At 40.4% G+C, this 13,615-nt stretch overlaps 1 protein-coding gene across 1 annotated transcript in view; it reads right to left on the reverse strand.

Annotated features, from left to right (window-relative positions):
* Positions 1–13,615, reverse strand: part of igsf9bb (immunoglobulin superfamily, member 9Bb) — a 271,399-nt gene that overhangs the window by 167,000 nt on the left and 90,784 nt on the right. The window contains exon 3 of the mRNA XM_041802061.1: positions 5,266–5,412. Within this exon, the coding sequence (XP_041657995.1) occupies positions 5,266–5,412 (147 nt within the window). The remainder of the gene's footprint in view (positions 1–5,265; positions 5,413–13,615) is intronic.

The following is a 13,615-nucleotide window of genomic DNA, read 5'->3' on the forward strand; positions in this document are numbered from 1 at the left end:
ACCTCTTTTGACCATTTTCCCACCCATTCATGCCTTTCTTAACCCTTTTTTGTCACTTTTTTCCTGTTTTTTTTTTTTGTGCTTTATATATATTTTTTCCACTTTTTAACCATTTTCCCCCGCTGTAACTGTTTTCACCATGTTTTTTTTCTGCCACTTTTTGATGCCTTTATTGATAGAGGAGGACAGTGGATAGAATCAGAAACAGGGGTGAAAGAGTGGGGAAGGGACATGTGGGGAATAGTGAGATGGGTCAGACTCAAACCTGGGACGCCCACATACGTAGGTCATCTGCACCCTGACTTTTTGCCACTTTTAACCCATTTTTGCCAATGTTCCCCTTTCTGTTTTCTGAAGTCTGACATCACTTTCTGAATGGTTACATCCACATTATAAACAATCATTTGATAAGAGTGGTTACTACTCAGGTGATTACCATAAATATGATAATCTCACATTAGTTTGATTTATTTTAATTTCAATGGAACTTGATTTTGCTGTCCTTCATGGGCCCCCGTTTGGCTGGGCCCTTTATCCCTCATTTTGGGTGGCCTTACATATAGAGACCTGGCGTGCACACACTCACACCAGACAATGTAGAGGTACCAGGTAACCCAACAAGAATGCCTTTTGTCTGAGGGAGGAGGCTGGAAAAGAACCTGCTTATAAAGGGAGAGCATGCAAACTCCACTCAGAAAGTCCCTGTCCCACTGAAATGTGTAAATCATAAATTTTATAAAAGGCAGTAGTAAGGCTCAACAAAGTGGCAGTCATCATGCTAGTTTTTGCTGTGCTGGCTCTTAGAGCACATGAACACTAGGGTCAGTTGGCTTGTATGCTGCTTAAGCATGACTGCCCCTCTCCCCCCAGCCCCCTGCTGGCCTGCACTCACACAGCTCCAAGCCCAAACGTGTATATTAGAAGATATGCTGTCATGTTGTAATACAACAAATGCACTCTACAAGACATAAAAACATTAATAACTTAACTCACTTCAGGGTTTATTTTGACTTATTTGTTCAGAGACAGGCCTCTAAAATGACACCCTTGTTTTTAAATAACAGAGAAGAGAAATGGTCGTGTCAGTGATACGTCATGTCCACCTTTGTTTGTGCTTGCGTGAGCAATCGCACCATGATGAATCCCTCCTCCACCATCTGTACCAGGGCCAAGGAGGTGTATCGTGCTTGAGAGCATTATGGAGCACTCACACTGGACAAACAAACTGGACCTTTGGGGGTCAAGCATGCTTGGATTACACAGTCTGTCTGCTCCTAGTCAAACCACATAAATAGTCCAGAGGTTTCAGTGCATCAGATGAAAGAAATAACTCAGAATTAAATAAAGAAAAAAATCTGCACACCTTTGACAAAAGTAGAAGAAGTACTTTGGCAGAACTAACAACAAACAGCTGTATCCCTGACTCTGCTCCAACTCCAGCTGATGAAAAATCTGCAGCTCATCACTGATTGGTTAATGAGACTTTCAGCAGAGAGAGAGAGAGAAAGAGAGAGAGAGAAAGTGGAGGCGGAGGTGGAGGAAGCCCGAGGCCCTGAAACACTTCTGGGAGAGAGACCAAGTCAAACTGATGAAACTGAGCTAATGTGCCATGACCACAGCACCGCATCCGGTGTGTCTGTTACCACGGCAACAAGCATCATCATTTGCTGTCTGATTAAGTGTCTCAATGAACGCTTGAGCTACCAAGTGAAGGCAGAAATATTTCTGAGAGGGAGCCCCAGGAGTGAGTGGGTTACTTATTTTACACTCAGGTTTTACTCTCTGCTGTTTGTCAGTGATGGAGCGTGGAGGTGCTGCAGCGTGCTGCTCAGGGAGAACTTACACCTTAGTTATTATCATAGTCTGCTTAATAATTAAATTAGGATCACACACCGGGACAGGGGATGTGAACCCTGACGTTTTTTCTGCCATGTTGGTATTTATTACCAGGTGAATGACCTTGTTTGCCCTCGTTTTCGCTCAATGAGATTTTATTTATGGTGTCTGCTGACCTCAGCTGTTCATGACCAGACTAAGAAAGTAAGAGAGCTGTGAGGGTGTAACAGAGTTCCCATTCACTGGCAGATGAAAAACACTTTCTATGCAGAAAAAACTTCTCATCACTACGTTGTGTGATGTTGACCTGCTCAGAAGCATTCTCTTAAAGATTATAAACAAGGAGAAAAGGGGAAACTTTTCAGGGCTTGGCTTCATGTCTAATGGAAAAATATGATGAGTTTCACTGTATTAAACCAAGCCTCCTCCCTAACTGGAGCTAGCAAGAAAAACTCTCACTGTGTGTCACGGCTCCAGATTGTCTTCACAAATGTGGATGAAGTGTAGAGTCGCTGACAGCCCTGGATAAATTTAACCCCTGGGAGTACAGGTTCTCTGCAGATGACGTCACGCAGCAGTGGAGAACACCCATCAGGGGAAAGAAGGGACTTCTGCATGGAGAAATGCTATCCAAAATCTTTTTTTAAACCATTTACAACTATGTCAAGCATTCAAAGTGTGTCAATAAAATCCATCTTGGTTCTTTTCGTGTTCCAAAAGTAGTAAAATATGCAGGCAAAAAAGAAAAAAAAAGTTCAAATACTCATGAAGAAACGGGAGCAGGGGGGAATTTAGAAAGCCTCCTTTAAAAGCCTGATCAAGTACCATACATTTCCACAAGCGCTCCTGTTTGGTTCAGTACAGTTTTTATGGTTTAGCTCATTAAACTATGCTGAGGTCTGTCTCTAAATCTCCAGCCTCACTCATGGTAACAGGAAACCCGTCTCTTGTCAGAGATCCAGATCATTCGGCTCAGCTCAGTAGAGCTGGATGTTTGGCTCCCAAATGGCTCTTCATTTGGTTCCAGTTTGGCTTTTTAGATGTGTGTTAAATAACGACAAAGGATGGAGGAAAGGAAAATGGCACTCAAACCTGAGCTGGCAACTGAGGCTCAAATTACTGAGGCATTTCATAATTTCATTGATTGTTTATAGTACATCCCTGTTTCAATTAAGAGCAAATTTTTTGTGATCATTTCTGTGTACTATTTTCCAGAAAGACCATGATAAGGATGCACATAGTGTTGTGTCTCATTTAAGCCGATATACAGGAGAGAGGGGTTACTTGCGTACACATGCAGCAATATTGAACATATCATAAATGAATAATAGGCCAAAAGAAAGCTCGAAAATCAACATAGGCCTATCTCTGTGTTCTTGATCATCACAAGTATACATACAAGAAAAGTAAAATAAAATACACCACATCCAACCCATACCCATACCCAACCTGTCCCATATACCCACCCACCCCACCCCAATGGCCCCAAGGATGGACCAATAAAGTAATACAGCTGTTCATAGAAAAGTCTTAAGAGTTCTGATGCATGTTTGTGAAAAATGAGTAATTTCTAATATGTTTAAGTGGCTCAGAGATCCTCTTAGCTCAGTGCAAGACTCCTCTAGACTCTTATCTGCCTTCATCTTGATAGATGAAGGCAGATGATGGGTTTTCTCTTTTATATTAATGACATGTCAAATGTCTCAAATATTCCTTCACCAATTACGTTTGCAGACGACACAACTTTAGTTATTTCCCATTCAAATTTCTGTTTATTAATGCACAGTGCTAATGCTGGTCTAAGTACCTATGTGAAATGGTTTAAATTAAACAAACTGTCCTTGAATATAAAGAAATCAAACTTTTTAATCTTTAGTGGCAAAAAATCCTACCCTGTGGGTATGTCAAAAATCATAATTGATTCTGTTGAAATGCCCCAAATATTGTCCACAAGATTTCTGGGAGTTTTTGTGGATGAAAATTTGAGCTGGAGAGAGCATAGTGACTGGGTTAGCTCTAAGATTAACAAATCTTTTGGTATCATAAAAAAGACTGCCCATCTTGTCAACTCCAGGTGTCTCCTTACTCTTTATTAGAGTCTAATCTATCCCTGTCTTTCTTACTGTAATTTAGTTTGGGCCAGCACTTGTCCTGCAGCACTTCAAAAAATTCTGCTTTTCCAGAAACGGTTTGTCAGGATGGTGACACACTCAGACTTGTTCACCTCTTCTGCTCCTTTGTTTCAAAAACTTCAAATTCTGAATATTCATGGCATAAATATTTCTCAAGTATACCTTTTTATTTATTCCATATTATACGAAAATAAAATTCCAGAGCACTTAAAAAAACTTTCAAAACAAACTCACAGGTTCATTTCTATTTAACACGTCAAGCTCTAGATCTACATCCTCCTAAATGTTTAACGAGCAGAGGCCAATTTGCATTAAAATATAGGGGCACAAAATTATGGAACAATTATTCTCACCTCGCAAAAAAATGTCAGACTCTGGAATGTTACAAAAAGTGTCTTAAGAAACTTTTGGCTGCAGTTAACTAACTTCTGTTGTGTTGTTTTACCCGTGAATCTTATTCCTGATCAATTCAAGTTTTTTGATGTTGGATTAGTTTTCTGGTGAAAATTCAGGTGCAGTCAGGTCAGGTATTTTTTAAATTGTATTTAGGTGGAGGCTTCAAATAAGCTCTGTGAGCTTTCTGCCTCTTCCTGCACTGTACATCTATCTTCTTCTGTCATATTATGATTTTTTTAACTGTGCAAAATAAATAAATAAATAAATAAATAAATAAATAAATAAATAAATAAATAAATACAACCACATAATGGATCACTGAAGTACGAGCTAACAGCACTTGAGCACAGAGCTGCTGTTTGCTCTGCAGCACTGTCAGGGTAGATTTAACCCTTTGCATGTTTAATGATTGCATTGTAATTTCTGACTCATTTACACAGATTTAGTGGACACAAAAGCAGCTCAATCCATTCATAAATCTAGCCCTTACTATTCAAAAATGTTGGACTATACCAGACTGGTAAAATATCTCCTGTTAGATTTGAATGTCAGTTTCTCCTTTGCTTTAACAGAGTTGACAAGTTTACACTGGGTTTATAAATGTGACGGACCACAGAGAGATAAAGAAAAAGGGACGCCGGGTCTAAAAGGGTTCTTTGTTTATCATCTCTGAAATGATGTGGACCTTTTAGAGCAGATAGAGACACTTTTAAATTAGATTTTACAAATCAACATCGTTGATATAAAATCCGACACTGACACTAGTGCATGTAGTTGTCATGGAAAAGCAGTGGTTAACTTAAAAGTTTGTTACGCCTCTTTGCAAAGGTCAGCAGTCATCTTCAAAGTGTGACGGCGGTTACATTGACCCGTATGAATAATGCATGCTGTCGGGACTCACCGTTGACGGTTAGATGCACCCAGCTGCCGTTGTGGAAGGTGTCATACTGCTGCTCCAGCATCAGCACCTTACACTCATACCAGCCCTGGTCGTCTGAGCGCACATTGTCTATCCGCAGGGAGGACTTGCCGTGCAGACTGGCCCGGCCTGAAGACGCAGAGAGAGAGAGAGAGAGAGAGAGAGAGAGAGAGAGAGGGAGATGATGAGTCGGCAGGAAAAACGTGGAGCAGTGAGGTGAATTTAATGAAGGAGGAGTCAGGAACAGGTGAGAGAGGAATGAGTGAAGAGAAAAGAATCGGCAGGTGAATGTTAAACAGGGTTTCAATCTTTGAAGAGTTCAGGTGTCATTATTCAGGAAGTTCACAGCATAAGAGGTGATTCGGGGTATGATCACACTGTTTAAACCATGTCTGAACTCTCAGCATTCATTTTACTGATGGGGAGTTTAATCTCCTGTTAAACAGTAGCAGGCCCGTTTTCATGAAATGGTAAAATGTCTCATTTTTAACATCTGATATGATGTTTATCTTCTACCGTTAATAAAATATTAGTTTATGAGATTTGACAACCATTGCATTCTGTTTTAATTTAAATCTGATACTTTTTTGGTATTAGGGTTGTATTTACACTTTCAATTAACCGTGCTACAAATGCATATCTAAACACAATTATTCATCAGTTTTTTGACTAATTGTGCCTTGCAAAATTGGAGTGATTCAATTTTACACAGTTACAATGGGCAGAGGTTCACCGATCTGTGAAAAACTGCATTGAAACACTGTGGAACAACTACGGGAAAAAATGTTCCCTGATGCAAAATTGCAAGATTTTGAAAATCCCATCTACAGCACATAATATCATCCAAAAAATCAGAAAATCTGGAGGAATCTTGACAGTCAGTACTGGATGCTCATGATCTTCAGGCCCTCAAAGGCACTGCATTAAAGACAGGCCTGGTTCTGTACTGGAAACCACTGCATCGGCTCAGGAACACTCCCAGGAATCACTGTCAGTCATCACATTTCCCCGTGCCATCTACCACTGTAAGTAAAAGCTGTATCATGTAAAGAGGAAGCAGACATACTTCATTGACCCCTGCAGAGAAATTCACTGTTTACACTCTGTTGTTGGAACACACATTGAATTACAATTTAATTACAAACAGGATCCTGGCATCTCTTCAGCTACCAGGCAAAAGTCCAGATATGGTCTGACTAGGACTTGAACTGGGGAACAGTGTTAATGTTGACAGCTATTTCTAATTTTATTCATAGTTTTAGTCTTGAAATGCATGAAATGCATTTTAGTTTTAGTCACATTTTAGTCATTTCTACCCTTTTTAGTTTTAGTCTAGTTTTAGTCCATAAAAAGTCCTCACATTTTAGTCTTTACTTTTAGTCCAAGCATTTATTCTCTTACCTAAATCTGGTACCAAATCATGGTAGTGTGTTCTCTGCACCCTGGGGTCCCTGCTTTCTACAGCTGAGAGACAAAATTGCTACAGATGCATTGTATTTTGAAAAATATACCTAAAGTGGAGAAATATCATGGATTTTGAATGTCTGACGAAATCGACATTACATTTTAGTCTAGTTTTAGTCAATATGACAAAAACTAAACCTACTTTTATTCAGTTTTAGTCATCACAGATCTATTTTTGTCTAGTCTTAGTCTAGTTTTTATCATGAAAAAAGGCTGTCGATGAATAGTTTTAGTCATAGTTTGACTCAACAAGTTGACCCTCCAATTCCCAGCCCAAGTCTTTACAGACTGAGCTACTGCCGCCATATGTGATCATGGCCCAGAAATGCTGCTGTCTTCTCTGGTTCAGAAATCATTTAGAATGGACTGAGCCAAAATGGAAAACTTCAGGGAAGGCCTTGCATATCAAAATGGTAAAATGTCTCAGTTTCAACATCCAGTATGATGTTCTATTGTGAATAAAACATGGGTTTATGAGATTTACATATGATTGCATCCTGCTTTTATTTATATTTTACACAGCATCCCAACTCTTTTGGAAATTGTGTTGTATTAAATGCTGATGAAACCCCACCTTTTAAATACTACCAAGCCCTCTTAACCACAGTTATGGCTGCTTTCAGCAGAAAAACACTGGCTCACTGCGATACTCCACAGTGAGAGATCAAATAAATGGCGTGCTGGTGCCAAAAGTTAAAGTTAATCCGTGGTTCATCACACAACACAACAGAGTTCACGACTGCTACACATAGCACGATACAGCATCAATAATAAATCAAGCAATGCAAGAAAATAGCTTTGCCATGACTAAATTACCTCTAAAAGTCTTAAGTTACAATAATCAGTCCATTTTTCTGCAGGTTTAAGATTCAGATTTAAGCTAAACCTAAACTTGTTTTGCCAGCATTTCTAAAAAGTGCCAAGGTGACCTAATGCATGCCAACATCAGGATCCTGGATCAGATAAAACACCATGTTTAAGTATTCATTCAGGTGAGGTAACTTCCAGAGTTTTAAAAAGTTGTATTTCTGTAACCTTGAGTTTCTTGGTGTATAAAGTTACTGAATGATAGATGTGTAACTCCACATACATAAGGGATAAAGCTGTCTATCCACAGTGAAATCTGTCACTTAAGCCTCAGCGTGTCCTCATCTCCATGTGTGAGGTGGTCTATTTTAAAGACACACTAAGGCAAGGACAGGTCGTCACTTCCTCTGAGGGGTGGACGAGGACAGGATGGTCACACCGGAGAAACAGTCCATCAGAAGAGAGGTCTGCTGCTTCAACTGGGTGAGCAGACACTCAGGCGTAGCTGCATTTTACTCTTAAAGATCAAAAGCTAAAAGAGGGGGGATTGATGATGTTGCTAAGGGCAATCTGGCAACTGGATCATAACAGATGGCAACCGGCAATAAGAGCTAAACAAAGGGCTTTCAGGGAGCACACGCAGGCTCCAAACAGCAGCATTATCAAAGCCTGACTGTCCCTCATTAATCCCCACCCCCCCAAGTCCTCTCCTCTTCACGGGTATTCCTCTCTAATTTTTGTCTGCCTTCCTAAATCCCCTCTGCAGCGTGACACGCCAGGTAAACATATCAGCTGCAGCGGCGTCTGTCTCCAAGAGTTAAGGTAGGAAGTCAAAATGGTGTTTATTCCCCAGTCCACGAGGATGTGTATGTCCTGTTAAGCTATTTACATATCAGATTAAATTTGTCCAGCTTTAAACCATGTCTGTCTCCTAAATGAGGAGAGGGACCAAAGGAAAAGACTCCCTGTGTTTAATAACCAGTACACCTCCACTATCACAGTGTTTTTAGTAACTATGAATGCACTGTCAGTGTAACCATCCAGACATCGTCTCTTTCAGGGAAAGGTTTTGCAGATTTCAGCGCAACAGTGCAAACATAGCACATCCATTGCAACAGCATGGCTTCACAGTAGAAGAGTCTGGGTGCTCAGCTGGCTGCAGTGAATACCTTCTACATATAGAAAGCTGTGACACAAAGAATCCTACACCAGAAAAAAATACGACAACATTCCTCTCCCAAAACTCCAGCAGCTGTTCTCTTTCCTCCCCAGACGTTTATAGACTTCTGTTAAAAGTAGAGGGCATGCAACATAATGGTAAACATGGCCCTGTCCCTACTTTTTTGACAGCACCCAAGCTTTATTTTGGAATTGGAGTTGTAAAAGACAGCACTGGAGCTTACAGTCTGTTCTATCTAGTGTTATTTAGGGTTGCAAAAGCTATGCATGTGATGTCACATGCAGGGAGAGTCTGCTGGTCCAGCCGCAGAGTTACAGAAAGGAGGAGTGACACAAATCAGTAGGGTATAACCATTAAACAGCTTTATTTCAGCTAAAAGTGCTTTTTAAAAAAACTAACTACATTTCAATGATGCTAACCGCTGTCTTTACAGATCCTCAGCTGATGGAAAATGTGTACAGAGACATTTAGAGTCATAACTGTACATTAATAAGTTGATATGTCTAGTCTATAACAGTTTATACGACAAAATACCGCATTAAAAATAAAGTAAAAGTTCAGCTGGTGTTAAAATCAAACTAGATTAAATCAGAAATCCTGGGTGCGTTGATCTCTTTTTAAAATAGTTTGCAGCCCAAAGTTTTACAAACACGTCCAACAACCACAGAGTGATGTTTTCACTTGTTACCTAAAGTAAGAAGTAGATTAATAACTAGTTACAGTACAGAGAATCAACTCTTTTAAGGCTTCTTATTCACAAAACTTAAGCATTAATTTAGTCTCACATCCATTGTGGATAGACCAGGCTGATGTGAGCCTTCAGGCTCTGCTTTGTGTTTTTAAAATCAGGTCCAGATAAACATCAGGGAACTCTATTTGTGGCCACATATCAATATCCATAGACTAGGAAACAGTTTGGATCTCCGTCGAGTCCAAATATCCCCGATTTAAGCACACATTAGTCCATTTTCCTCCCGTTTTTGCCCGCTCTTTTGCAGCCTGGAGCCGAGCAGCTGAGCAGCTGAGCAGCTGTGTTGCGCGCTGACGTGACGTCAGTACAACCCCCTATTGTTGTGTGTGTAGCTCCACCATTTTGGGATGGATATTTAAGATTGGTACCCCCATGTAAGGGTGCTAATAAGTAGGATGGTATGGGTCGTTTTTTTGGGGGCCCTTTTCTACTATTGCTCTATGGAAACTAAAAAAATGAGTGCTGTTCCGCACCGAACTGAGCCGGACCGCTTGGTGGAAACTACCTACATGACAACTCTGACCGAGTTCCAAGCTTCAGCAGCCGAAGGCAAAGGAAAAAGCCACTGTTGAAGAAAACTTTGATTAAATCGAGGCTAGAGTGTGGGAGACTCCATGGTTCAGTGGGAGAAAGTTCTTTCGTCTGATGAGTCCAAAATGGTGCTTTTCTAAAATCAAGCAAGATGCTATGTTAAGAGGACAGCAAACACTGCACATCAGAAACACGACACCCTCACTGTGAACCACGATGATGGCAGCATCATACTGTGGGGATGCTTCTCAGCAGCTGATCCTGGAATGCTTGCAAGGGTAAAGAGTCAAATCAATGCAGCAATATATAGGAAAATCCTGGAAGACAATCTGTTTTCACTTTGACATTTAAGAGTCATAAAGGGCCTTTTGCAATTTTTTCAAAAAGCCAAATTATACTAACCATGATTGGTTTAAAACGTTGATAAAAGTGTGAAACATCTACAGGATTTAATACTTGTTATAGTCACTGTATAAGTAGTCATTATGTTATTTTATTTCTCTCAAAATGAATGTTTAATCCTGCCAATCTCATGGTTGACAAGCTGTCCGTCTGGATGATAAAAAGCAGATATTTATTGTCTGCTACATTCCTTTATGTCAAGGAAGTACATTTATGTGTCCTTTAATCAACTCACTGGCTATAATAAAAGCAAACAGTGAAATAAATGCTAATAAAAATGTCTTTCCGTGTCTACAGCCAACAGAGACGAGCACTGCTCACAACAACAGCTACAGCTCTGATAATGATGTACATCATATCTACCACCAGAGGCTGACATGGCCTCCACGCTCTGTGCCCTCTGAGGTCACATCCTCCTCTGTTATCAGAGTAAATCTACCAAACAACATCAGCTGTATGAGGCTGTCTGCTGCTCTCTGCAGGGTTCACATGTTTACACCCCTGACAGCAGCAGAGAGCAGACAGAGAACGATATTCTGGAGAATTTAAGTGCAAACACCACTCTTGTTTCCATTCCATTAAGTTATGATTTCCCTGACAGCCTATACTTAGAGAAAAAACAATAAGAATTGATGTTAACAAAGGCTGAACTAAAAGCAGAGAAGCTATCATAGCAGATATAACTGTAGCAGAGGAGTAGCTCATCTGTGATTTGTTCTGTAGATACACAAGGGTGCTCCACTTCATGTGCAGCAATAACACTCGCTCTCTAGGATGCTCAAACACATTAAAGCCTGGATCATATTTCTGAGTCGAGTCTATGCTGTACCTGCCACAGAGGCCCATGCTGTCATGAGCACTGTGTCCTTAGATATATGGTGTGTCCACGTCACTCTACAGTTCTCAAACCAAACACTAGTCAGCACAGAAATTCTTATGCTGGTCCTGTCACAATATTTTTTCTTTTTTGTGCACAGGAAACCATGGCAAATGAAACTGAGTGTATTATTTAGCACCTAGAGCTGATAAATACTGAGCAGCAGTATAACTGTAGCAAGAACAAGTAGGGACAGGGAAACAAAAGGCTAAAAATTTAATGGTACTAATAGGAAAACAGCTCTTACAGAACAGTAGCATGACCGGGTATAAAAGGATCAATTTATGGTCCAAAAAACTGTGTCTAAAACTTGTGGAACAATTAAAGGGAAAAAAGTTCCTCAATGTTAAAGGAACTATCAGTGCTGACTATTTCAGCAAGACAGTGCTAAACCACATACCACATCCATCACAACAGCATAGCTTCACACTGGAAGAGTCCAGATCTCTCACCAACAGAAAACATCTGGAGAATCTCGAAAGGAAAAATCCAGCAAAGACCCAGGACTGATGAGCAGCTGGAATCCTACACCAGACATGAATGGGACAACATTCCTCTCCCAAAACTCAATCAACTGGCCTCCTCACTCCCCAGACGTTTGCATACTGCTGTTAAAAGAAGAGGGGATGCCACACGATGGTAAACATGGCTCTGTCCCAACTTTTTTGAGACACGTTGCTGCCATTAACAGGAATCTTCTTACTGTGCTGAACCTACCAAGCTTAGACTGTTAAACTGAAGTCCTCAATGCTTGTCTACAACACTGACGGGCGAGAGGCGGGGTGCACCCTGCAGCGATCGCCAGTCAATCGCAGGGCTGACATATAGAGACCGACAACCAGGCACGCTCACACTCACACCTACAGCCAATTTAGAGTCACCAGTTAACCTAATGAGCATGTCTTTGGTGGTGGGAGGAAGCCAGAGTACACGGAGAGAACCCATGCATGCATGGAGAGAACCTGCAAACTCTGCACAGAAAGGCCTTGACTGGGAAGAGAACCAGGAACCCTCTTGCTGTGACGCAACAGCGCTAACCCCTGCGCCACCGTGCAGCACTTGTAGCAACACTTGTTGTTGATTTTTTTGTAATTGTTATTGCAAATGCATGTCCATATTTAAACTCATATAGGTATTTGAACAAAGTGCGGTAGAGCCCCTACCAGGAAGCCGAATAAGTTTTATTTTAAAGGTTGTACCTGTGACGCTTTGTATACTTCCTGTGTTTAAGGTGCTCTTCCACATAGTGTTTCACAACGCTGAAGAAGACTGAGTTGAAATGCGTTCGTTGTGTCTTGAATAAAAAACTACCTAAAGGACATTTTTGAGTGCGGACACTTCTTTTTCCACCGTGCAGCCCCGCCATAACTCTCATATGAAACATTTGATTTACTTTAAATTTCACATAATGATCAACCCCTCTACACATTCAAAGGTTAATGCTTTGGTTAATGCCCCTATTGGTAACAGGAAGCAACACAAACTGGGACATTTCTTTATTCTTATTACTGATTTTACTTTTTAAACCTCAATATTTGTTCACAACACTGACATGTCTTATAAAGGATGCCCTCCTGCCAGTGGCGAGCATTTCTTTTTAACGCCAGTTTGACAGTAAGTAGGCCTAATTCTGAGATGACTCATCTGATTTGTCTAAAATTTCCTATGTATGATCGAGGTCTGGCCCTCTACACATATAAAGCTTAAATTCATGGTTTTACTTTAGCACCACCTACTGTAAGATGCTAGTAGCCCCTCTTACATAATAATGATCTGATCACCTCTACATATCAGCATCTTCCTTTGTGATAATGCCACCTACTGTTGATAGGGAGTACTACCTCATATACAAAGTGCAATGGGCTCAGTATTTTCAATGTGTGTCCTGGGAGGATCTAAATGGTCTCTGCAGTGCTACAGTGCACTGCACAGATTCCTGACACTCAATTTAGGATTCCCATTCGCATGCAGCTAGTATTTTTAATGAAACTGTAAAACATCTCAGTTTAAACGACTATGTTGTTTATATTCTGTTGTGAAAAGAACATGGGGTTATGAGATTTGCAAATCATTGCATTCTATTTACATTTCACACAGTGTCCAAACTTTTTTGGAACTGAGGTTGCAAAACCATAAAAATCTGCCTTTAGCTTTAAAAAGCATCTTCAATAACAGTACGTTATTTCAACATTTGTTCATGTTTGTATTTTATTCTGATATCTTGACGCTTAATAGGCATTTCCTCCTCATACCAGCGATCTGTTTTAATTCTCCCTCTTTCTCATCTCTATTTTTCTGCCACCACACAGCTGCTCTAACT

The sequence above is a fragment of the Cheilinus undulatus genome, linkage group 12 (assembly GCF_018320785.1).
Source record: "Cheilinus undulatus linkage group 12, ASM1832078v1, whole genome shotgun sequence".
Taxonomy (NCBI): domain Eukaryota; kingdom Metazoa; phylum Chordata; class Actinopteri; order Labriformes; family Labridae; genus Cheilinus; species Cheilinus undulatus.